We start from the raw sequence: 27,820 nt of genomic DNA on the forward strand, positions 1-27,820 counted from the left end.
CATTTATTTTGAAGTCATTCCACAAATATGTGGAAGGCACTTTTCTAGGAAGGGACCATGGGAAACACAAAAACATACAGCCCTTGCCCTAAAGAACTGTACAGATTTTCCCCCCAACATAAGCAGTCCTTTTACTGTAGTTTAATGATTAGCAACCTCACAAATTCAACTTTCTCTTCTTCTCCTTGAAACAAACTAATTTTTCCTCAGGAGTATGTTTTCAAGAGAGTAGGAGATCAGTCTACTCACTCAAAGACTGACTCAAAGAGGCCTACCTTCAGGAGAAACTAAAGAAGACACAATGGTGAAGAAATATTTGGGTTTTAAGATGGAAACAATGAACTACAAGGAATACTGAAAATTCATATTACTGTGATATCAACATGTCTATTACACTAGGGGGGAAAGGGCTTAGAACAGAGTATGAAGGGCCAAGATCAAGGGGACTATTTTAGCCATGGTTTTAGAAGGGCTAACAAAAACGTGTTCCGTGTCTCTTGTGGCTATCAGTAGACCTGTTAAATAAAAAATCAACAAAGACACAGAAGAACTCAACAACACTGTCCACCAACGCCATTTAACAGGAAATTCCAGAACACTCCACACAACAGCAGAATACACATTCTTTTCAAGCACCCGTGGAATATTCACCAAGATAGATTGTATCCTGGCTCATAAAACAGACCTCCACATATTTAAAAACAAAGCATGAGGGGCGCCTGGGTGGCTCAGTCGGTTGAGCGTCTGACTTCGGCTCAGGTCATGATCTCGCGGTTTGTGAGTTCGAGCCCTGCATCGGGCTCTAGCTCGGAGCCTGGAGCCTGCTTCAGATTCTATGTCTCCCTCTCTCTCTCTGCCCCTCCTCCGCTTGTGCTCTGTCTCTGTCTCTCAAAAATGAATAAATGTAAAAAATTAAAAAAAAAACAAAAAAAAAACCCAAAAGCATGTTTCGTGATCACAATGGGATCAAACGTGAAATCAATAACAGAAGTATAATAGGAAAAAAAAACGCTAAATAGTCAAAATAAGCAAAGCACTCTAAATAATCCATCGGTCAAAGAGGAAGTCTCAAAGGACATAAAAAAAATACTCAGAACCAAATAAAAATGCAACATATCTACATTAGCAGGATGAAACTAAAACAGTGCTGAAAGAGAAATCTGTGGCACTAAATGCTTACATTAGAAAAGAGGAAAGGTCCTAAATCAATAACCTAAGCTTCTACCTTAAGAAACCAAAAAAAGTGATACCTGGGTGGTTCAGTTGTGTAAGTGTCTGACTCTTAATCTCAGTTCAGGTCTTGATCTCAGGGTCCTGGGTTTAAGCCCCACATTGGGCTCCGTGCTGTGCATGGAGCCTACTTAAAAATCAGAAAACAATCCCCCAAAAAGAAGAGCAAAATTATCCTAAAGCAAACAGGAGAAAAGAAATAATAAAGAACAGAGAAAAGAAATGAAACAAAAAGCTGATTCTTTACAAAGATCACTATTGTCAAGACTAACAAACATAAAAAGAGAAAAAAGGGAAGACAGACTTTGCCAATATCAAGAAACAGAGGGTATAATTACAGATCCTAAAGCTGTAAAAACAACAACAACAAGACAACAAAAGGACAATAAGGGAATAACACAAACAACTCTATGCATGTGAATGTGATAATATAGATGAAATGGAACAATTCCTTGAAAATCACAAACTACCAAAATTCACCCAAAATGAGACAGATAATCTGAATATTCTTATGACTGCTAAAAAGCTTCTGAAAAAGAAATCTTCAGGGCCCGATGGCTTAACTGGGGTATTTTACCAAACATTTAAAGGAAAATTAACATCAATTCTAAACAATCTCTTCCAGGAAACAAACAGGGTGAAACACTTCCTAATCATTTTATAAGGCCAATATAATTTCATGACCAAAAGCAGACAAAGGCAGTTCAAAACAGAAAGCTAAAGACCAACATCCCTCACAACTATCATCATAAAAATTCTCAACAAGTTACTGGCAAATCAAATCCATGTATATATAAAAAGAATTATATACCATGATCAGGTGAGATTTATTCCAGGAATGAAAGTATGTTTCAATATCTGAAAATCAATCAATGTAATGCACCATATTAATAGGCTAAAGAAAGATCACATGATCCCATGTATTAACTGATGCAACAAAAATAAATGACAAGGGGCACCTGGCTGGTTCAGTAGGTTGAGCGTCCAACTCTTGGTTTTGGCTCAGGTCATTATCTCAGGGTTGGGGGACTGAGCCCTGCATCAGGCTCTACAGTGATTAAAACTCTCTCTCTCCTTCCTTCTGCCTCTCTGCCCTGCTCTCTCAAAAAAAAAAAAAAAGTGACAAAACTCATTGTGTCATTAATGATATTAATTTTTTTTCATTTGCAGCAAATCATGAACAGAAGTTGTGATGATTAATATTATGTGTCAAGTTTGGCAATGGGGTGCCCAGACATTTGGTCAAACTTCATGCTGGGTATGTCTGTGAGGGTATTTTGGGGTGAAATTAATAACTGAATTGGTAGAATGAGTAAAGCAGATTGTTCTCCCTACTAATGTGGATGTTCCTCATCCAATCAATTGAAGACCTGACTAGAACAAAAAGCCTGAGTAATATCCTATCTTATTGGCTCTGGTTCAGTTTTTCTGGAGAACCCTAACTAATACATAATGGAAATTTTCCCAACTTGACAAAGAGCATCTATAAAAAACCCACAGCTGACATCATCCTTAGTGGTGAACGACTGAATGCACTGCCCTAAAATTTGGAACAAGAGAAAGATACATGCTTATTCAATATAGTACTAGAAGTAGTAGTCAGTGTAATAAGGCAAGAAAAGGAAATAAATGATATACTGGTTGGAAGGGAAAAAATAAAACTTTCTCTTTTTGCAGAATACATGATTATCTAGAAAGTCCCAGGAAATCTATTTTAAAACTCCTAGGATTTGTGCTGACTCATAGGGGCACATGTACCTCAATGTTTACAGCAGAGCTATCAATAATAGCCAAATTATGGAAAGAACCCAAATGTCTATCAACTGATGAATGGATAAAGAAAATGTGGCTTATATATACAATGGAATACTACTTGGCAATGAAAAAATGAAATCTTGCCATTTGTAACAACGTGGATGGAACTGGAGGGTATTATGTTAAGTGAAATAAGTTAGAGAAAGACAGACATCACCTGTTTCACGCATATGTGGATGTTGAGAAACTTAACAGAAGACCATGGGGGAAGGAAAGGGAAAAAAATAGTTTCAAACAGAGAGGGAGGCAAGTCATAAGAGACTCTTAAATACAGAGAACAAATTGAAGGTTGATGGGGGCGTGGAGGGGAGGAGAAAAAGGGTAATGGGCACTGAGGAGGGCACTTGTCGGGATGAACACTGGGTGTTGTATGTAAGCAATGAATCACGGGAATCTACTCCTCAAACCAAGAGCATACTGTATACACCATATGTTAGCTAACCTGACAAATTATATTTAAAAAAATAGGAATAAATAGGGGCGCCTGGGTGGCTCAGTTGGTTAAGTGTCCAACTTTGGCCCAGGTCATGATCTCACAGCTCGTGAGTTTGAGCCCCACAATGGGCTCTGTGCTGAGAGCTCAGAGCCTGGAGCCTGCTTTGGATTCTGTGTCTCCCTCTCTCTGCCCCTCCCCCACCTCAAAAATAAATGGGCATTAAAAAAATGTTTTTTTAAATAAAAAATAAATACTCCTAGAATTTAATAAGTGAGTTCAGCAAGATCACAGGATATGAGATTTAAAAAAAAAGGTCAATGGTATTTCTCTATGTTAGCAACAAACATACCAAAACCAAAATTAAAAACGCAATTACCATTTAAAATTTACAATCATTCCAAAAAAAGTAAAATACCAACATATCAATTAAAAAAAAAGCATGTATGTTGTGTGTGTGTATGCTGAAAATTACAAAATGATAATGAAAGAAATAAAAGAAGACCTAAATAAGTGCAGACACATCCATGGCCATGGATTGGAAGACTCAATATAGTAGAAATGCTGATTTCCCAAAAAATGATTTATACATATAATGTAATTCCTAACAAAATCCTGACAAAATTTTATTGTATATGTACACAAGCTTATTCTAAAATCTGATAGAAAGGCAAAGGAACTGGAATAGCTAAAACGATTTTGAAAAAGAATAAAGTGGGAGAAATCACACTGTTAACACTTCCTATACAGCTATAGCATTCATAATAGCGAACTGGCAGAGGGACAGACACAGAGATCAATGAAACAAAGAATCCAGGAATAGACAACACAAACACACCAACCAAACTGATTTTTAAAAAAAATTTCCATCAGATTTTTGACAAAGAGGCAAAAACAATTCCATGGAGAAATGACAGTTTAAAAAAAAATGTTTATTGGGGTGCCTGGGTGGCTCAGTGGGTTGAGCGACCGACTTTGGCTCAGGTCATGATCTCACGGTTTGTGAGTTCGAGCCCCGCGTTGGGCTCTGTGCTGACGGCCTGGAGCCTGGAGCCTGCTTCGGATTCTGTGTCTCCCTCTCTCTCTCTGTCCCTCCCCTGCTCATGTTCTGTCTCTGTCTCAGAAATAAATATAAAAAAAATTTTTTTTTAAATGTTTATTTAAACAGTGTGCATGTGTGCACAAGTGGTGAAGGGGCAGAGAGAGAAAGAGGAAGAGAGAGATTCCCAAGCAGGTTCTGCGCTGTCAGTGTTATGTCAGTGTTGTGTCTCATGAACCATGAGATCATGACCTGAGCTGAGATCAAGAGTCAGACGCTTAACTGATTAAGCCACCCAGGTGCCCCAGGAAGGTTTAAAACAAATTGTACTCGACATCTATAGGAAAAATGAGGCTTCATCTAAGCACTATATTTTACACAAAAATTGATTCAAAATGATCTATGGATTCATGGGCACCCAGGTGACTCCATCAGTTAAGCATCTGACTTTGACTCAGGTCATGATCTCATGGTTCATGGGTTTGAGCCACGCATCTGGCTCTGTGCTGACAGCTCAGAGCCTAGAGCCTAGAGCCTGCTTCGGATTCTGTGTCTCCCTGACTCTCCGCCCCTCCCCCACTCATACTCTGTCTCTCTCTCAAAAATAAATAAACACTAAAAAAAATTTTCAAAATGATCTATGGATTCAAAAGTAAAACAAAACTATAAAACTTTTAGAAAAAAACATGAGGAAGTCTTTGGAATCTAGGACTACCTGGAATCTAGAACTCTTCACCTGAGTTCTTAGATGTGACAACCAAAATAAACAATTGATAAATTAGATTTCATCAAAATAAAAACTTTTGCCTGTGAAAAAACCTGTTAGAGAGATGAAAAGAGAAGTTATGACCTGGAAGAAAATATTTGTAAACCATAATACTGGACAAAAGCCTCATATCTAGAATATATATAAGAACTCTCAAAACCCAAAAGTAAAACAAACAATTCAGTTAGAAAATGGGCAAAAAGACATCAAGAAACCCCTCAATGAAGAAGGGATACTATGACAAGCACACAAAAAGATACTTACCATCATTAGCAACTAAGGAAATACAAAATAAAATCATGATGGCGTATCACTACACACCTAAGAAAGAGAGATAACATCAAATGCTGGAGAGAATGGAGAGAAACTGGATCTCACATACATTGCTAGTAAGATGTAAAGTGATTTGGCCACTATGGAAAATAGTTGGCAGTTTCTTGCCAAAACTGGAATCTTCTATCAGACCCAGCAATCTCATTTGTAGGCATTTACCTACAGAAATGAAAACTTAACACCTATAGAAAAACCTGTACATAAATGTTCACAGTAGCTTTATTTATAGCAGCAAAAATCTGAAAACAATTCAAATGTCCTTCAATGCATGAATGGCTAAGCAAACTGTGGTACATCTATACAACGGAATTCTATTCATCAATAAAAAGGAATTACTGATACATGCAAAAAACTGAAGAGATCTCAAGGGCATTATACTCAGTAAAAAAAGGTCAATCTCAGAAGGTTTCCAACTCTTTGATTCTATTACAGAACATTAAAATTTTTTTAATTTAAATTCTAGTTAGGTAACATACTGTGCCATACTGGTTTCAGGAGTAGAATTCAGTGATTCATCATTTACATACAACACCCAGTGCTCATCACAAAAAGTGCCCTCCTTAATACCCATCTCCCATCTAGCCCATCTCCCACCCATCTCCCTCCATCAACCCTGTTTGTTCTCTATCATTAAGAGTCTTATGGCTTATTTCCCTCTCTCTCTTTTTTCCATTCTTCCTGTGTGTTCGTCTGTTTTGTTTCTTAAATTCCACATGTGAGTGAAATCATATGATATTTGTCTTTCTCTGACTTATTTGGCTTAGCATAATACACTCTAGCTCCATCCACACCATTGCAAATGGCAAGATCTCATTGTGTTTGATGGCTGAATAATATTCCATTGTATATATATGCCACCTCTTCTTTATTCATTGGTCAATGGACATTTGGGCTCCTCTCTACAGTTTGGCTATTGTTGATAATGCTGCTAAACATACAGGTGCATGTGCTCCTTCGAGTCTGTATTTTTGTATCCTTTGGGTAAATACCTAGTAGTGCAACTGCTGGATTGTAAGGTAGTTCTATTTTTAACTTTTTGAGGAACCTCCATACTGTTCTCAAGAGAGACTGGACCAGTTTGCATTTCTACCAATAATGCAGCAATAATGCAAGAGGGTTCCCATTTCTCCACATCCTCCTCAACACCTCTTATTTCTTGTGTTGTTGATTTTAGCCATTCTGACAGGTGTGAGGTGATATCTCATTATAGTTTTTATTTGTATTTCCATGATGATGACTGATGTTGAGCATCTTGTCATGAGTGTTGGCCATCTGGATGTCTTCTTTGGAGAAATGTCTATTCATGTCTTCTGCCCATTTTTTAAACTGGATTATTTTTTTGGGTGTTGAGTTTTACAAGTTCTTTATATATTTTGGATAGTAACCCTTTATCACATATGTCATTTGCAAATATCTTCTCCCATTCCAAAGGCTGACTTTTAGTTTTGTTGACTGTTTCCTTTACTGTGCAGGTTTTTTATCTTGATCAAGTCCCAATAGTTCATTTTTTCTTTTGTTTCGTTTGTCTCTGGTGACATGTCTAGTAAAAAATTGCTATGGCCAAGGTCAAAGAGGTTGTTGCCTGTGTTCTCCTCTAGGATTTGGATGGTTTCCTGTCACACATTTAGGTCTTTAATCCATTTTGATTTTATTTTTGTGTATGGTGTAAGAAAGTGGTCCACTTTCATTGTTCTGTGTGTTGCTATCCAGTTTTCCCACCGTTTGTTGAAGAGACTGTTTTTTTATGCCAGTACATAAACTGTCTTGATGACTACAGTTTTGTAATATAGCCTGAAATCCAGCATTGTGATGCCTCCAGCTTTGTTTTTCTCTTTCAGGATTGCTTTGGCTATTTGGGATCTTTTGAGGTTACACACAAATTTTAGGGTTGTTTCTTCTAGCTCTATGAAAGATGCTCGTGTTATTTTGGTTGGGATTGCATTAAATGTATAGATTGCTTTGGGTAGTATAGACATTTTAACAATGCTTGTTCTTTTAATTCATGAGCATGGGATGCTTTTCCATTTCTTTGTGTTCTCTTCAATTTCTTCCGTAAGTGTTATAAAGTTTCAGAGTACAGATCTTTTACCTCTTTGGTTAGGTTTATTCCTAGGTATCATGGTTTTCAGTGCAATTATACATGGGACTGATCCTTTGAGTTTTCTGCTGCTTCAGTGCTGGTGTACAGAAATACAACAGACTTCTGTACATTGATTTTATATCTTGTAGGTTGCTGAATTCATGAGTTAGTGCTAGCAGTTTTTTGTAGAGTGTTTTGGGTTTTCTACCTAGTGGAACATGTCGTCTGCAAATAGTCCAACTTTGACTTCTTCCTTGCTGATCTGGATGCTTTTTACTTCTTTTTTTTGTCTGATTGTGGAGGCTAAGACTTCCAGTACTATGTTAAATAGTAATAGTGAGAGTGGACATCCTTGTCTTGTTGCTGACTGTAGGGGAAAGGCTCTCAGTTTTTTTTCCAATAAGGATGATAGTAGTTGTGGGTTCTTTGTAGATGGCCTTTATGGTATTGAAGTATGTTCCATCTACCCCTACTTTGTCGAGGGTTTTTTTTTTTTTTTTTTGGTTTGTTTTTTTTTTTAGTCAAGAATAGATGCTGTACTTTGTCAAATGCTTTTTCTGTATCTATTGGCAGGATCATATGGTTCTTATTCTTTCTTTTATTAATGTGGTATATCATATTGATTGGTTTCTGAATACTGAACCAGCCCTGCAGTCCAGCAATAAATCCTGCTTGATCATGGTGAATAATTCTTTTAATGTACTGTTGAATTCGATTTGCTGGTATCTTGTTGAGAAGTTGTGCATCCCTGTTCATCAAGAATACTGACCTTTTTTTTTTTTTTTAAATTTTTTTTTTTCTCAACGTTTATTTATTTTTGGGACAGAGAGAGACAGAGCATGAACGGGGGAGGGGCAGAGAGAGAGGGAAACACAGAATCGGAAACAGGCTCCAGGCTCTGAGCCATCAGCCCAGAGCCTGACGCGGGGCTCGAACTCCCAGACCGCGAGATCGTGACCTGGCTGAAGTCGGACGCTTAACCGACTGCGCCACCCAGGCGCCCCAAGAATACTGACCTTTAATTCTCCTTTTTAGTGACGTCTTTGTCTGCTTTTGGAATCAAGGTAATGTTGGCCTCATAGAATGAGTTTGGAAGTTTTCCTTCCATTTCTGTTTTTTGGAATGGTTTGAGAAAAATAGGTATTAATTCTTCTTTAAATGTCTGGTAAATTCCCCTGGGAAGCCTTCTGACCCTGAACTTTTGTTTGTTGGGAGATTTTCTATTACTGATTCAATTTCTTTGTTGGTCATGGTTCCGTTCAAATTTTCTATTTCTTCCTGTTTCAGTTTTGGTACTTTGTATGTTCCTAGGAATTTGTTAATTTCTTCCAGATTGTTCAGTGGGTTGGCATATAATTTTTCATACTATTTTCTTATAATTGTTTGCCTTTCTGTGGTGTTCATTGTGATCTCTCCTCTTTTGTTCATGATTTTATTTGGGTCCTTTCTCTTTTCTTTTTGATTAGTCTAGATAGGAGTTTATCACTTTTATTAGTTCTTTCAAAGTACCAGCTCTTACTTTGTTGATCTGTTCTACTGTTTTGTTGGTTTGTTTGTTTCTATATCATTTATATCTGCTCCAATCTCTATTATGTCCATTCTTATACTGGCTTTTGGCTTTATTTGCTGTTCCTTTTCTAGCTCCTTTACGTGTAAGGTTAGGTTGTGTATTTGAGAGTTTTCTTGCTTCTTGAGGTAGGCCTGTATTGCAATATACTTCCCTCTTAGGACTGCCTTTGCTGCATCCCAAAGGTTTGGGACTGCTGTGTTTCATTTTCATTTGCTTCCATGTACTTTTTAATTTCCTCTTTAATTTCCTGGTTAACCCATTCATTTTTAGTAGGATGTTCTGTTACCTCCACGTATTTTGGATCTTTCCAAATATTTTCTTGTGCTTGATTTCAAGTTTCATAGCATTATGGTATGAAAATATACATGGTATGATCTCAGTCTTTTTGTACCTGTTGAGGGCTGATTTGTGACCCAGTATGTGATCTATTCTGGAAAATGTTCCATGTGCACTTGAAAAGAATGTATATTCTGCTGCTTTTGGATGAAATGTTCCGAATATATGTTAAGTTCATCCAGACTATGTTATAGCTACTGTTTCCTTATTGATTTTCTCTTAGATCATCTGCCCATTGCTTAAGCAGGGGATTAAAGTTCCCAACTATTACTGTATTATTATCAATGAGATAGTTTGTATTTGTTATTGATTTATATATATGGGTACTTCCGAGTTGGGGGTATGAATATTTACAACTCTTAGATCTTCTTGGTGGACAGACCCCTTAATTTTGATATAATGCCCTTCTTCATCTCTTGTTACAGTCTTTGTTTTAAAATCTGGTTTGTCTGATATAAGTATGGCTGCTCTGGCTTTCTTTTGATGTCCATCAGTATGATAGATGGTTCTCCATTCCTTCACTTTCAATCTGCAGGTGTCTTTAGGTTTGAAAAGAGTCTCTTGTAGGCATATAGATGGATCTTGTTTTTATTATCCATTCTAATGCCCTATACATGTCTTTGATTGGAGCAATTAGTCCATTTACATTCAGAGTGATTATTGAAAGATATGAATTTAGTGCCATTGTGTTACCTGTAGAGTTGGTGTTTCTGGTGATGTTCTCTGGTCCTTTGTATTCTTTGTTGCTTTGGTCTTTTTTTTTTTTTCCCCCTCCACTCAAAAGACTCCCCCTTAAAATTTCTTGTGGGGCTAGTTTAGTGGTCACAAACTCCTTTAGTTTTTGTTTGTCTGGGACACACTTTATCTCTCCTTCTATTCTGGTTGACAGCCTTGATGGATAAAGTACTGTTGGCTGCATATTCTTCCCATTCAGCATGTTGAATATATCCTGTCATTCCCTTCTGGCCTGCCAAGTTTCTGTGGACAAATCTGCTGTGAACCTGCTTTGTCTTCCCTTGTAGGTTAAGGACTTTTTTCCTTTGCTGCTTTCAGGATTCTTTCCTTGTCTGTGTATTTTGTGAATTGGAGTATGATATGCGTTGGTAATGGCTGGCTTTTGTTGAATTTAATGAGAGCTCTCTGTTCACCTTGGATTTTGATGTCTGTGTTCTTCCCTAAATTAGGTAACTTTTAGCTATAATTTGCTCAAATACACCTTCTGCTCCTTTCTCTCTCTCTTCATCTTCTAAGTCTCCTATGATATAAATGTTATTACATTTTAATAAGTCATTGAGTTCCATAAGTCTACTTTTGTGATTCATTACTTTTGCTTCTCTCTTCCTTTCAGCTTCATTATTTTCCATAATTTTATCTTCTTTATCAGTGATTTGTTCCTCTGCTTCATCTATCCTTGTTTTTATGGCATACATTTGGATTTGCATCTTGGTTATAGCATTTTTAATTTTGGCCTGACTAGATTTTAGTTCTTTTATCTCTGCCATAAGGATTCTCTAATGTCTTTTATATTTTTGTCAAGCCCAGCTAGTATCCTTATAACTGTTGTTTTAAATTCTAGTTCAGATGTTTTATTGTATCTGTATTGATTAAATCCCTGGCCAACATTTCTTCCTGTTTTTTTGGGTTGGATTCTTCCATCTTGTCATTTTGGAGGTGAAAAATGAAGGAAGGAAGGAAGGAAGGAAGGAAGGAAGGAAGGAAGGAAGGAAGGTCCTAGATGTGTTTTGGGTTGATTGTTAAGAGAAGCTTGATAGAAAAAAATATATATAAAAACTTAAAAATAATTCAAAAAGTAAAGAAATTGCTCTTTCTGTATAAACTCCCCCCCCAAAACGAAACCAAAACAAACAAACCCAAAGGAAGCTAGATCCTGTTTCCCCCAGAGCTGAAGCTTTGCAGCACTCTATGATCAGTAGACTTGGTGCGTGCAAGGGGGTTATGCTGGTCTGGGAGAGGGGTCTACTGCTCTGATTCTCAGGTGGACTTACTCTAGTGGAAATACACCTGTAGGGTACAGTGGGGGCAGGGCTAAGTGTAAGTTGCTCAGGTCTTCATTTGGTGGCACTCTTTTTCTCTCAATGAGGTCAGTCACTGCTGGTGGGCAAGGGGTAAAAATGGTTCCACCCTGCTCTCTCCTCTCTGGAACAGGGAGCTCGTGCCCACCACTCCTCAGGAAGTCCTCACAGACAAACAATTGCCTCTCCAGGGGGTCCCTGTCTTTCAGCTGTCTGCCTGCCAGACAGCACAGAACACCTGTGTTTTATCTTAGGCACAGCTAGGTTTCAAACCCCACACATCAGAGACCCTTGTGGCAGAGACCCATGCTGATCCTCTGGGGAAGGGTCTCACTGCTGTGTTGGATGCTGGCTTGTCCCAGAAAATAGTTACATGACTGCAGAGAGGTTCAGAGTTTATGGTAAATTGTAATACATAGCCAGCACCAGGGTTGCTGTCCTCAGCTAGCATCTTTGTTCCTATGCTGGTGAATGGGGTAGCTCAATGGTGCCCGCAAGATCCCTTGCCTGTGGAGCTGCTGTATCACCTCTACCAAATGCTCTTCAAGCAGGGGAACCACTTCTCCCCGTGAACCACAGGGAATCCTCAGACTGCACTGCCCACTCCTGGGGCTCCTCCCTCGTCCCCCACTAAGCACAGCCATGCGCAATCCTGGTAATGCTCTTGACCTCCAAAACTTCAGACACTGCACTCTGCTGTTTATAAAAAACTAGCGGTATTGAAATCCTCTCCTTGAGACAAAGCATAAGAGACGCTTAAAAACTGAGAACAAACTGAGGGTTGATGGGGGGTGGGAGGGAGAGGAGGATAGGTGATGGGTATTGAAGAGGGCATCTTTTGGGATGAGCACTGGGTGTTGTATGGAAACCAATTTGACAATAAATTTCATATATTATAAAAAAAAAAAAGAAAAAAAAAAGAAATCCTCTCCTTTTTCCAGTCAATGGTTTTGGGGAAAATTTTTTTTGTTCAGTCCCCTGTGAATGTTTTCACCCTTTTTTTCCCACTCTTTCTCTCTTGTTCTCTCTCGCTCCTCTCTCTGTGATCAGGGCTCCTTCCCCACTGCTGCAATCGTGGCTCTTTTCTCCCCAAATCAACTCTCAGCATTTCCTCCCTTCCACGGGTCATTTTTTCTGCTTGTAGATGTGCAGCTTTGTTCTCCAAGACATCTGATCGATTTCTTGAGTGTTCAGAATGATTTGATATTTCTCTAGCTGTGCTTGAGGCAGGAGGCAAGCTTAGGGTTGCCCTACACTTCTGACATCTTAACATTCTCCAGAACATTTTGAAATGACAAACAGTATAGAGGTAAAACTAATTAGTGGCTGCCAGGAGACAGGGATGGGGGGAGCACAGGGAAGCTCCTTTGCAGTGATGGAACAGTTTTGTATCTTGATTTCCGTGGTGGTTACACAACTACACGAATAAAATAGCATAGAACTATACATATGCACACATACAACTGCACACGAATACATATAGAAAAACAGTGAAAACTGAGTAAGGTCTGTAGTCTGGTTAACAGTACAGTATCATACTAATATAAATCTTTTGGCTTTGACACTGTACTACAGTTATATATGATGTCACCTTTAAGGAAAGCTGGGTGAAGAATATAGGAACATCTATGTATTATTTCTGCAACTTCTTGTGATATTGTTTCAAATTTTTTAAAAAGCTAAAAAAATGATGTGTTCAAATGCTTTTTAAAAAGAATCTTGAGTAGCAGAACAAGCTGTTGCTGCAGAAATGGAAGAACAATTTCTGATTTCATTTTTTTCCAACAGAATTACTCTCTATTGCATGTCTACTTATCATTTCTTTACTCTATTTTTCTTGAAGCTAACTAAATAAAAGCTTCTCAAGGACATAGGCTCTATTCTAGTAACCCCTTTCAGTGCCTACTGCAATACAGATGTTAAAAATAAAATACTAGTTTTGAATTGAGCAAGTTAGCTAATTCTGGCAGAATCCGATACATTTATAAAGAGAACTAGAGTTAAGTTACACTGACTAGTTTTGTGACCTTGGTTACTTACACCTCTCTGGACTTTGGGCTCCTCATCTATGGAATGAATATAATGAGTATTATGTGAGAAGACTGTTAGGAAAATTAAGTGAGTTAATGTATGTAAAGTACTTAGAAGAGTGCCAGACAAATCAGAATAGCTCAATGTTATTTTTCTAAAAGATTTTAAAAATATGACTTTTAGGTGGATCCATTCTGATGAATCAAAATGATAATCAATAAAATGGTTAAGTGGTTATTTCCTTTAACTATTAGGTTTCAATGAAAAAAGTCTGTGGGGATTTTAAATTTTTTTAAGTTTATTTATTTTGAGAGAGAGAGTGAGCAATTGAGCACAAAGAGGAGAGAAGCAGAGAGAGGGGGAAGAGAATCCCAAGCAGGCTTTGCACTGTCAGCATGGAGCCCAACATGGGGCTCAAACTCACAAACCATGAGATCATGACCTGAGCCAAAACCAAGAGTTGGATGCTTAAATGACTAAGCCACCCAGGCGTCCCTGTTTGTGGGGATTTTAAAGAAAAAAGCCCAATATACCATCTTAAAAGTACCTATGATATTTAGCCTTTTAAAAATGACTACTTATTACTTGTACTGAGTTAAGTTCCAGGTCCTAATAATTTCTAATAACAATAAAATATTATATGTAAAATTTCAATTAATAAAGGTTTAGTCTAAAGATTTCAACTTTATGTACATTATGTGACTCTCTTACCTAGCTGACTTATTAATCTTCACTCTTTTTTTTGTAATTTATTTTTGAGACAGAGAGAGAGAGAGCAGGGGAGATACAGAGAGGAAGGGGATGGAGGATCCAAAGTGGGCTCTGTGCTGACAGCAGCAAGCCTGATGGAGGGCTCGAACTCACAAACCGTGAAATCATGACCTGAGGCAAAGTTGGACTGCTTAACTGACTGAGCCACCCAAGTGCCCCTAATCTTGACTCTTATTAAAATGACAGTTTTGTATTCTCTCTTACCCACCTTTGCTTAAATGTCATCTCTACTCGGAAGCCTTACCTCACTTCCCAGAGAGGATGTATCACACTACAACCATCTAGCTATAGGCAAGACTGCTCTACTGTGCTAACTTTTATAATCTCTTGCACACAGTATAAATCCTGGCACAGAGTAGGTCCTCAACAAATATTTGTGAATGAACCAACCACTGACATATTCCCATGGCAATTTTTACTTGCTACCATTAAGGAACTTGGTATATTGAATTATAATTATTTTCCCATTTGTCTCCTCCATTAGAGTGTAACCTTTTTGAGGCCAGGGCCCATGTCTCACTCATGTTTGCACCCTCAGTAACTAGCACAGTGAGTGGAACATTTATCAAAGATATGTACTGAGAGGCTACCATGGGCCAGGTATCGTTTTCCAACAGTGGACAAGGCAGTCACAGTTTCTTATGGAATGACAATAAAGGATAATAAAAAAAGGATAATTTTTATTGGGACTAATACTATGAAGACAATAAAGCATAACAATGCGACAGAGGAATAAGGAGAAGTACTAGTAGTCAGGCCTTTGTAAGGAGATGATACTTGAGCTCAGAACAAAATGGAGCCGGTCATGTTTAGGTCAGGAGTAAAGAGTCCCAAGTACAGGGAACAGCAAGTACAAAGGCTCTGAGATAGGAATCAGTTGGGTTTGTTTAAAAAAAAAAAAGGCAGGTGTGGCTGGCACATAGTAAACTAAGGGAAGAGAGGAAAAAAGGTCAAAGAAGCAGGTCAGGGCTGGAGCATGCAAGCTATCCTAAGTTTAAACTCTATTCTAACAGCACCACTGGAGGATTTTAAGCATGAAGTAACAGAATCTAGTTTACATTAAAAAAAATTACATTGGGGGGTGCCTGGGTGGTGCAGTCTTTTAAGCGTCCGACTTCAGCCAGGTCACGATCTCGCGGTCTGTGAGTTCGAGCCCCGCGTCAGGCTCTGGGCTGATGGCTCAGAGCCTGGAGCCTGTTTCTGATTCTGTGTCTCCCTCTCTCTCTGCCCCTCCCCCGTTCATGCTCTGTCTCTCTCTGTCCCAAAAATAAATAAACGTTGAAAAAAAAAATTAAAAAAAAAATAAATAAAAAATAAAAAAATTACATTGGTTGTTAAATGGTAAAGAAAAATTGTGGGGGATCATGAACTTCCTTCCACAGGCAGACAAGTTAGGAGACTATGCAGTGGGGTGGGGGGGCGGACGGCATGGAGTCAGTCAAGATGGACTGAAATAGACAGATGGGTGATAAATTTCAAAGACATGGTTGGCAGGACTTGCTACTGAACACGGGAAGTAGGGTGTGGGAAAGAAGAATCAAAGATGTCTCCTGGGGATCTGACTCGAGCAAATTTACTAAAACGGGAAAAGAAGAGGAAATATCTACTATTCTGGACTAAGAAAGTTTCAGATGTCTATTAGATAACCAACTGGAAAAGTAGCACACAGCAGGCACTTGCTGCATACTTTTAAAAATTACCACTTTCGGGATAGACTCATCTACAAATCAAACATATAATACAGCATTCCAAATTTGGCTAACTCTATTTGCTGCTTCCAAGATAACGAAGAGAAACAGAAAAGAATAAGTGACTGAAAGGACCAGAGATCTCAGTTCATTTGATGAAATCTCATTTTTGCTATTATTGATGCTCCTTGACCCAGATTTTTAATATAAAGGTGCCATATAACCTCCTGCGGCTTAGTGCCTCAGTTTCCTCAGCCATTAAACGAGAATAACAGTACCACCTATCTTGTATGGCAATCGCTTAGTGCCACATCTGGCATATATAAGTGCTCAATAAACATTACCTATTATGTTCCAGACGGAATTTCCATTTAAAAAAGATTAAAATGTTCTATTATTCAACACTCATTCTGGAACAACAGGGAAGTGTCTGTGTTTATATTTTATAGATGGCAAAGTGAGGTACAGAGACAGTTGAATGGAGCAGTACACTCAGGTGCACACAGTTAAAGTAGAGCAGACAGGCACCTGGCCGTTCAGGCAACTCCAGTGATTTAAGGTATGATGCTGCTATCCCTTCTAAGAGTGGGTTTTTCTTTCACTTTTTTTTTAAAGAAGTAAAAAAGGAATAGTGCTTTGTGACAAAAGTCATAAGAAAGTCAAGGATGAATGCAGAGAGATCTGCATGTTGTAAAAAAGGCCTCTTGACCCTTAACTTTTCTCTGTAAAGTGAAGGGAAATACATTAAGTGCAAATTCATTTTGTGAAGCCAACTGTATGGGAACAGCTGATCAGGTAACGCTCAGGTTTGAAATGATTTTCACTAACTCAGCTAAGAATGGAAATAAGTACTTCACATCCCCCAACCTCTTTTCACTCTTATTCCTTTAGAAACGTCATAATAGTTTTTTCCTTCCATTCTTTTACAAGCAAATTTATAGCATTCATAAAATTTTAGACTAAGTCAGAAGGAAACTGAGAGGATATCTAATATATTCTTTCATTTTAAGGTAAAGAATGAGGCCCAGAAGGGAACTGACGAAAATGAAATGAAAGCCAAAGTGGCCTGGGACCAAGTGTCCTAATGCCCCACGGGTTACTCTTCCCACTACAAGGGTATCAAATGCCGGGCCAGGCAGTCACCAGAGCTCCTCTGTGTCTATGACAGCCATCATCCATCATGTCACTACTTCCTTCTGAGCCTTAACCCTTTGGAGTCCTAAACCACACTCAAGCTAGCTGCTGCCAGTGATGGTGGCCATGCCTCTAGTGATCTAGTAAATATAAACACCAAATTTCCTGCTTAAAATATCAAGACCTTTTCTCCCTTCCATTCTGCCTTTTGAATTTTAGAAATAATTAAACTTTTCTGGGCAGTAATGATTTTTTTAGGGAAATATCTAAATTCTACACACTGAAAATGTGGCTGGAGACTGTGAAATAAACTCACTTTGTCTAAAATTTAAAAATAAATATAAGCAAAAGTAATCTATGGTGACAAAAATCAGAAAGTGGTTGCTCAGGGCCAGGGAATGACTGGGAAGAAGCAGGAGAAAACTTTCTGGGGTGACAGAGATGTCCTCTATCTTGAGAAGGACACAGTCAGACTATACACAAGATCTGTGCATCTCACTGTTTGTAAACTGTATCTTTTAAAAACAATCTAAATACTCATGCAGAAAATTCAGATTTTAAAATTCTCATCCAAAGAAGGGACGTGAACTGCAGTTCAGCTGATGAAAGGCAATGACCAAACTCAGAGATCGTTCAAAGTCAAGCTACACATTTCTGTTCCAACTACTCATGAGAATAATACCCACTAGACCAGAACTTGTGTATGTGGAGGGCAAGTGAAGAGCTTCCTTTCAGGATATGCTGATGAATGGATTCTGTCTTAAAATAGGAAAGAAAGTGTTATTTAAGAACTGTGTACACTCCTATGATAACATATCCACCACTCTCCATGGTCTACTAAAATGCATTTAGAATTTAATAACAGAACTTCATCCTAAAGACCACAGAGAACTTAAGATGATAAGGAAAGTAAGCTTGAACACAGTGCAGTAATTATGTTTTTAGATTTTTATTTTCTGTATTATTCTCCTATAAAACTTGGGTGTGTGTAACATTCTGCCCACTGCATTCCATATCTGGTAACACAGTCTTGACAAAAAACAAGAAGAGTACTGAAAAGGAATAAAAAATTGGCTCTCCTCTGGCTGATAAGCACATGATGTTGGCTCAGGAACCATAGGTGAGTAGGAAGACAAATTGGTTAAAGACACTGCTCTGTTAGGGCTTATCACAAGAGGAGGAGGGAGAAGAGGGCAAATTTAGAGTTTAAGTTACAGCTAGAAAGGGAAGACAAATTTCTCACCTCTTTCAGCAAAGTGCATTGCATGATAAATTTTAGCATATGATCATAAAAAGGTCCAGTATAGAATCTGGCATACTGATAAAGGGTAGCTGTGTAAGAAAACACTATGTTCCATTACTAATGAAAGACCCACAGGAGACTGACTGTCCCTCTCCTTAGTGATGGTCATACATACCAAATCTGGCTTCACTCGGTGAGTCAGGGGAAAGGAGAGCCACATAGAGTACAAAGTGGTGAGCACTGTGGACAGCCAGGACTGCTGAACCTCACGGCTTCTGGGAATGCGGTGAATAAAGTATTCGGGAAACTAGAAGGAAAATAGTAACAATCCAAGTCAACCGGGCCATTGATAACCAAGGTAAACACAGCAACAGTTAATGCTTGTAGACACAGGTCATGCTTTATTTAAAATTTTCATTCTAACTACTTGTAAATTAAGTTACAAAGCCCTTTCCATGCTTTATATGACACACATCATCAGGTTATGACAGAAAAGTTCCTAAATATGATTAAAAATGTTAAAGTTGGTGTTGACAATAAGTTGGGATAAATTTTCTACAAAATATGTTTTAGGCAAAGAGGTTAACATGCTGATACCACAAATTGTTCTTACAAACCAACATGTAAGGCAAATAATCTAATACCAAGATGGCCAAAGGAGATGGACAGAGAACCCCAAACAGAAGAAACTCAAACAGCCAATAAACACAAAAAGATGGTTAATAATTAAACATAAAAGAAAGCAATAAATCATTTTTACTTACCCAATTGTCAAAGACCATGGTTACCCAGTGTTTTTTGAGGGTGCTGGGAAATAGACACTTACATTCCCTGGTACAACTTTTGCTTACAGCTTTTTGTGAGGGCAATCCAAAAATATCTATCAGAATTTTAAGTGTGTCTACTTTTGATCCACATTTCTGTTTCCAGAAATATATCCCACAGATTCACCTACATGCTTATTCACTGTATCATGCATTGTATTTGTGGAAATCAGAGACAGCCCAAATATCCTCCAATAGGAAATGGAGATGTTCATACAACAAAATATATGAAGATAAATTAACAAATGACAGATTTATATGAGCTTACATGAAAGATGTGCCAAGCTAAATTGTTAAAAAGAATATGCAAGTGGCAGGACAGTATGTTTAATACGGTCCAGGGTGTATTAACAAATCACAACACATGTGTGTTGGTATACACAGATGTACACATATTAGTATCTGCTCAGAGAAAATCTGGAACTATTCACCATAAACTGCAAAGAGGGGATATTTTTATTTTCCGGGTCATGTATGTCCACACTTAAAATTTGCAACAAGCATGTACTGTTACTTTCATAATAAAAGAAATGAACATTTCTCCTTGAATCAAAGTTCTTGGTATACTTGTTATCTTTTGCTATGTAACAGATTACCTCCAAACCCATGTATAACAATACATGCAATATTGAAGCAACAAATATTTTTGTTTCTAACTTTCTGGGGGGGTCAGGAATCCAGAAGCGGTTTAGCAGGGTTATTATGGTTTGGAATCTCTCATGAAATTGAAGTCAAGTTGTTGGCTAGGGCTGCAGTCATCTGACGGCTTGACTGGGGCTGGAGGATCCACTTCTAAGGTGGCTCACTCATATGGCTGGCAATTTAGTGCTGGTTTTTAGCAGAAGATTTTACTTCTTTGCTACATGGACTTTTCCATAGGGCTACTTGGGTATTCTCATTACACAGCAACTAGCTTCCCAAAAGCAAGTGATTCGAGAGAGGGAAAGGCAGACACCACAATGTCTTTTATGACCTAACCTCAGAAGTCACACTTTGTCATTTGCACAAAGTCCTACTGGTTACATAGGTCAACCCTATTTAATATGAAAGAGACTACACAGGGGGCTTGAAACCCTGGGGGTTTATTGGAGCTTGGCTACCACACAGGTTAAGTCAGACAGTAAAGGACTAAGTATTTAATACACTCTTCTCCCCATCCCCCTATTGGCTTAGAGGTACAATATACTCCTTGAGAAAATAGAAAAGGCTTTTCCTAAACTAGTGGAAGACATACAATTATTGGTCCTGAGATTGTGTGTTTAGAAAAAGATATGAAATTGTGTCTGGAGGCTTTTGTTGAGCCTCCAGTATGAGCCTCCAGTATGAGCCTTCCTCATACCCCAGGAAGGCATGAGTATAGTTCTTATATATACTGCACAAAATGCAAATGTACTACACATGTGACTACTTTGTTTCACATGTGACTGTAAAGACTATTTCCTCCTCCTTTCATGTTACACGAGTGGAGAAGGAGAGATCTGGATTCAATATATTATTCACTATTTCTATTTATTCATCATTTACTAAACCAACATTGTTTTTCCTTCCAAAGGATTAAAGTACTAAATGTTGAACTAGAAAATAATACCGAATAGTTCCCAAACTACAGAGCAAACAGGGAGCAGTAAATAACCAAGTGGGGACAAACCTGTGAGGTGTTTTCTTTGAGATCTGTGCTTGCCTAATTTATGATTATTAATTGGAAAACACATAACTGGCAAAACCGTACTATGAGCCAAAATCCCTCATCAGAAAACTTTTGGGTCAGAAGTATTTTTAACAGGTAATATGGGGCATCCTTGGAAGTTTGGGGGGAAGTAACCAAACGTATTAATATCTCTGCAGCAAAACATGAATATTCACACTAACAAGGATAAATAAAGACTATAAGCCTTAGGCCAATTCAAATCAGGTTTTGCTGCCAAAGGTGTGACAAACTTCAGATCCCCTCCATCCCCCAGTTTTCAGAACTTTTTGGTAATTTAGATATGGGATTGTGGAACTTGTACTGCAAAACACATTTGAATCCAATAAGATGTCATTGCTATTATTACGGCAAAAATAACCCAGTAGGGTCTCATTCTAAAGGTTTTTTGGATGTTACTTCCCAGTTTTGAGGCCTGATCTCCGTATCTATAAAAATTTCTTCAAAAATGCATGGGTGTTTATAATATCCCTTGAATCTCTTAAAGCTGCAAGCATATAACTTTGTAAAGAAGCAATGTGCAATATTTCTGGATATTTTTAGTGTCTTGAGGGGCTGGAAGCAGTTTGACTAAGGCTCTAGCAGCCCAACTCCTCAAATTCCATCTGCGCTCCAGAGGGGCAAACACACAGGCCTGGTAGGGAGGGGTTTTTCAAGGGCGTCTGTCTGGGTTTGAAGACGGCAGTCTCAGACTAGGACATGGAAAAAGAGACTACATCTCATCCCAGGAAGCAGCTTGAAGAAGCAGAGAAGATGGGTTTAGGAAGTCTTGTCCATTCTCAGAGGAGGAACAGAAACTAGTAGTGGGATGTTCTGGGGTGGAGACTGAGGGACTTCCAAGATGGAAACTAGAAAACAGGCCTGAGGGTGAAAAACAAGGCTAGTGACCAGCATGATGGCCTCTGCTTCTGGAGGTGCATGCAAGAAGCCTGACCTCAGCCTCCAGATCAGATGCCAGGCTGAGGAGCGGAGTCCCAGTTCCACTTGTGGCTGGAGCTAACTGGGCCAATGATCACACACCTACAGTGGCCAATCACCCAGTTTGCAGAGGAGAGTCCCAGTATAATTATTAACAGCGCCTCTTCTGCTCTCAGAAATGTCCCAGTTGAAATGATAAACTATGTAGTGACCCACAGGGCAGGACAATGAGTAGGTTCTTCCAAGTCACAGGGAAAGAAATTTATTCAGAACAGCAGGAGGCAACATGATGGGAGAATCTGCATTACCATTAAGGATAAGAGTGTAAGTGGTAGCTGGGAAGAAAGCCAAGCTGAAAGTTCTGTCAGTGAGATAAACAGGAAAAGAGTCAGGTGATGATGAACTCGGGGAAGGGTAGTGATGAGGAGCTAGACAAGGAATTAGAACCATGACCCTGACTGGCAGGGACAGGACAGTCCACAGAGTCCACAGCTCTATACTGGAGAGGCCCTCCAGCTCCAGATCCCATCCAAATCTTGCCTACATTATCATTTTTTTGATAAGAAGTTCAGATAATTGGAAATCCTACCCAAAAGATTTCTCTCTAAATCCAAGTCTCTCACCACCCATTCCCCCACTACAGCAGGCCAGTTCTCCTTAGACACACCTTCCCGACTAACCTTTCTAAGATACCCCCACCCCACGTGTACCCGTACTCTTCCTTCCCCCATGGACAGGCTTGCTCTACGTTTTTGTTTTTGTATTTAGGGCTTTTTTTTTTGAGAGAGAGAGAGAGAGAGAGAGAGAGAGAGAGAGAGAGAGGCAGGGAGGAGGAAAGAGAATCTTAAGCAGGCTCCACTATCAGCAGGGAGCCTGACAGAAGGCTCCATCTCATGAACCATGAGATCATGACCTGAGCCAAAATCAAGAGTCGGGTGCTTAACCAAATGAGTCACCCATGCCACTCTACTGGCATACTATATACTTACTTATTTACTACCTGTCTGCCCCATTAGAATATAACTTACCTGAGGATGCCAGGAAATTTAATCACTGCAATCTCAGCGCTTGTGAAGAGTACCTGGTTTACAGTTGATGCTCAGTATTTATTGAATGAGTGATTCAATGTTATTTATTGCACGTTAATAGATATTAATCCAATCTTCTTGTCACCTAGCTGAGGTATATTTAGACGGACAATATAAAAGGGCACAAAGACAGTGATTTCAGAGTGCACCTTTAGGGCCTTATTTGTAGGGGCCACTCAGTAAACAGATTAAAATGAATGGAATTCTTGGGGCTAGAGAAAAAACCTGAGCAAAGCGGGGGACTGGAAGTTTATAAAGAGCCAGAGCCAGGAGGCACCAAGTTCTAAGGGCTTGGGGAAACAGGAGGGAGAATGAGAATGAACCAAAGACCAATGCCCTCTTCCCTAACAATGTGTCCCAGGTAGAGAGCCTAGACTGCTCTCTATGAAACTGACCACTCACAAGGGCCTCAAGAAATGTCTCAACCTTTGTGGGTCCTCTCCCTAGAAAACAGATCCATGAGAGAAGAGTGTCCCCAGAGCTTTGAGGTCTGAGCATATAAGGGAAGGGAGCCTGTTAGGCTAGACAAGAACAGCAACCCATTCTGCACCTGACACTACTTGGAAAATTCTATGCCTTCAGTTTCGGTATTATACCTTCTACACGGGTATGTATTGAAGTGGATGGGAACCTGGGCCATTTTGGTAAGAACAGGGCTCTCAGATTAACTATGCTTAACACACAGAAACTGGTGCTAGGGTATTTGATGTCCCATATTGCCTAAAGGAAATACTAAGGGTCAGGCCATGGAAAAATCTTGAGAGGTTTTTTTTTTTTTTTTACATATAAAATAATCAAATACATGAAGAAATCAACAAGGAAAAATTATTAATAGAAAGACTGTATTTTGGTTTTAACAAAAGTTCCTTTGAAGACAAAAGAATGGGATGGAGTTTCAGAGAGCGACAGTTCAGGCCTGGCTATGACCTTTGGCCAGACATTCTCAGGGATTGGGGCATCTGGAGAAATCCAAATGAAGGCATCCTCACAGACATAACTATTTTTGTTAGTCTGTACCTTTGCCTTGAAGGAAATGTCCCTGACCCTCTTTTATGTCCTACTAATGGGATGCAGGACACAAAGGAAGCCTCATCCATCATTTTACCACCCCTACCCCTCACCTCTAGACCCAATATTTAGTTTAGAAGAGGCCACACAACCCAAGCAGGGTCAGTCTTCCCTGGATCCTGGACCCAAGAAAAGTAATTCCTTTGAAAGACACTGTGGGATGTTAAACTGGCTCTGAATCCATTCCACTGGGGCCATGAAATGCATACTTTAGTGTTCCTCTATTCACTAGGCTTTTCTATAATGACTCAAAAGTACTATCATATTTGCCACCAAAACATGCTATTCCGCATTCCCAAGCCAGGAATCGACAAAGGAACAGCAGAATCTATCATAATAAATTTCCTGGTTATATATGAAGATCATGAAAATATACATTGGCGTTGGCAGGGACGGAGGGTGGGGCACCTGCTCCTGTGGCTCCTTCTTCTAAAACCTCTACACACATTCCATATCTAGCTACTTATTCCCAACATCCCTGCTATTCTTGGTCCAAACTATGACCATCTCTCACCATGACTACAATAACCTCTCAACTCATCTCTAACTCTCCTCTGGCTCCCCTACACTTTATTCTCTACAGAATCACCAGAGATTATAATGTATAGCAGATCTTTCCTTTCATTCTCCTGCTTAAAACCCTCCAAAGGCTTACCAATGCACTTGGGATAAAATCCAAATTTCTGACAACTGTCTCTGAGGTCCTGTGTAACCTGGGCTGCCTTATCTCTCTAATGGTTCCTTGTTCACTCACCAACCACATCAGCCTTCTTTCTTGTTGTGTGAATACGTCAAATACGTTCCTTCCTGAGGGCCTTTTCGGTTCATTCTGAGTGGTCTACCGTGTTCCCTAGATTGGATCAATCCAGGTCTTGCTTGAACATTACCTCCTCAGAGAGGAGGCAGGCTCCCCACGTGCCCCTCCCCCAATACACGGTCACCCTCCACCACACTGTCTTATTTTGCCATCTTCACAGAATTACTCATACTTCCAATTAACTTGCTTGTTTGTGTGTTTGACTGGTGTCTGCCTCTCTCTTCAGAACACAAGCTCCATGAGAGGAAAGGATTTCATCTTGCTCACTGCTGTAACCCCACTGTGCAGAATGGTGTTTCATACATCATGGGTGCTCAGTCAATACCTGCTGAACAGATAAATGACTGTCACTATAGTTTCTAGAAGTCCAGTCTGTGGTCTATGCTGGATAGGATGCTGAGTCTTTACCTTGTAACATCTCAGGATTGTAAGAGACCAACTAATCCAACCTCTCCACTTCACGGATGAGAAATCTGAAATCTCCCAAGGTGACACTGCCAGCAAGTGGTAGAACAGGTCTTCCATGTGCCCTGAAATATGCTCCTGACTCACCCTTCTAAAGGCCCTTCTTTGATCTCTGCACCTCAGTTCTGAGGAATACATAATGAGCTGAACCAACTTCCCATGGAGCCGTGTTCCCTGCCTTCTGTTGCTTCTATATATAGCCAGCTACCCATTCTGACCCATTTTCTTTTCCTTCTCTGTTCTTCAACTCACCTACCCTCTATATCTACAGCCTCCAACCCACAGAGCTTGCCTGCTTCCCTGGCTCTGTGGGGACTGAGCTCCCTGCGCCCTCCGGTCACCTTCTCCTTCATACCCTGTTCTGTGCTGTAGGTTTGGCATACCAGCCCCAACTACCACTGTTACCAAGGTGTCCTTCCCGGCCTCCAAGCCTTTTTGGTAAAAACAAACAAAAAAACCCCAAGAAAACAAACAAACAAACAAAACAGAGTAAAAATACAGGGACTCAGAAATCCTCAGAGTTTTTGTTGAACCTTAGCAAGTCCTGTTGTTTTGCTATTGCTCCTGCCTGGTAGCCAACTGGGTTACATAGAAAGTATATTCTACTTGAGTCCTTTTTTTTTTTTTTTTAATGTTTATTTATTTTGAGAGAGAGAGAGAGACAGAGAGAGAATGTGAGCAGGGGAGGGGCAGACAGAGACGGAGAGAGAGAATCCCAAACAGTCTTTAAGCACTGTCAAGCTCAGAGCCCAGTGTGGGGCATGATCTCACAAACTGCTAGATCATGACCTGAGCCAAAATCCAGAATCAGATGCTTAACTGACCCAGGCACCCCCTGAGTCCTTTCTTTCTGTGCAGTTCTATGTGTATATCCTGCAGTGTGTGCATTTCTTGCAACATGATTCGGTCTCTTTCACGCAACTGGCAGTAATATAAAAGACAAAGAAGTGAGATTCTCTCTCTCCCTTATTCTCTCTGCACCATATCTTAGAAAAAGACACATACTAGTTAGTGAAACCTCCTTTTCATCCATCTATCTAAACGTCCTAATTAAGAAGGGGCAGAGGCCATGTGCTATAGTACTGTATGTATACCCACAGAGCCTCCCAGTGTTTCCTACACAAGCTTGACTGACGCCTAACTAGACATAGAGTGACAAGACAGCCAAGAAAGGGAGAATGTTTACTAAAAAAAATAATAATAATAAAGTAGAGAAATGGATTTTTTTTCCTCAGTCTCTAGTTTGTCTGAAATTATGTGAAACACTGAGTTAAATGCTAATAGTATATGACAACTTGTAACTTTCAAAGTATCTTCCAGAATTACATCACTGCTAAAACCCACAAACATATCTGGCTTTAGATCTGTGACAACCTAAATAGAAGTTTATAGTGATTTAGATGGAAATAATTCCACCAAGGAATCCAGATGGCATCATAAACCACAACAGAGCAGATTAAGTGGTCTATGAAGTCATTCTCTGCTGTTACCACACACTGAAATGTACAATATGTTTATTATTTAATGAATGCCACACTATTGCAGAATCTTGGAAACAAGACAAAACTAAAACGGTAAAATTTCATTCAACCAAAAAGGGTTTCAGCTTTCTTTTATAACTGTTTTCTTAACAATGCAAAGTATAATGTACATACTAAAAGAAAACTATGTTGGATGGTTCTATCATTCTGAAATCAAGATGACCATAATTCACTGTACACACAAAAATGTCCTTATGTGCATTTCCTTTAAGTACTTGGTAGGTGCTCACTTCATGGTAGCTGATGAAGGAGCGAAGGGGCCAAGGGTCCCAGACTGGGTCTTGCTGATAACCAGTTCTGTCACCTTGGGTAAGTCAACTTCTCTAGACCTCAGTCTTTCACAAGGAGGCCTTGCAAGATCAGGATCCTCAACTAGCCACCATGATTCTACAACTGGCCCTCAAGTCGAACTCGTCAAAGACAAGCAAGGCTGATGCTCCCTGCTTGTCCCATGGTTTTCAAGCCACTCCTCACTTCACCTTTAGAAGCATTCCACTCCTGGAGGTCAGGGCAGCAAGGAAATTAAAAAAGTCATTTGTTCTTAAAACAATATGGGACTCTGGCCACTCAAATTTTAATGTCCTTTGTAATGAATATTAGTTGTCCTCTTCTCAGCCTCTTACTGCCCCCTTCTTTTGCCAACAATAACCAATTTTCTTTTGGGTAACTCACTCCTCTCACACTCTCAGGCACAGTTTTGGTGGGATGTTAGCCCCTGTCTCCTTCACTTCTAAACCTCTAGTACCATGAGGAGGCCTGGAATGGCTTAAGCAACATGGGAATAACCCTCATGCCTGGCCACAATGACTGGCTGAAAGACAGGGCTATAACCCAGCTGAAGACCATGAGACTGGAGACATTAGGAATTTGCTGGAGTTTCTGGGAAAAAGAA

The 27,820-nt window shown here is 39.4% G+C and overlaps 1 protein-coding gene across 2 annotated transcripts in view; it reads right to left on the bottom strand.

The window, feature by feature from the left end:
• The window catches only part of ALG14 (ALG14 UDP-N-acetylglucosaminyltransferase subunit), a 102,131-nt gene that overhangs the window by 46,096 nt on the left and 28,215 nt on the right, over window positions 1–27,820 (bottom strand). For both annotated transcript variants that reach the window (XM_043575628.1, XM_043575629.1), the window contains exon 3: window positions 18,678–18,809. In XM_043575628.1, the coding sequence (XP_043431563.1) occupies window positions 18,678–18,809 (132 nt within the window). The remainder of the gene's footprint in view (window positions 1–18,677; window positions 18,810–27,820) is intronic.

The sequence above is a fragment of the Prionailurus bengalensis genome, chromosome C1 (assembly GCF_016509475.1).
Source record: "Prionailurus bengalensis isolate Pbe53 chromosome C1, Fcat_Pben_1.1_paternal_pri, whole genome shotgun sequence".
Lineage (NCBI taxonomy): Eukaryota > Metazoa > Chordata > Mammalia > Carnivora > Felidae > Prionailurus > Prionailurus bengalensis.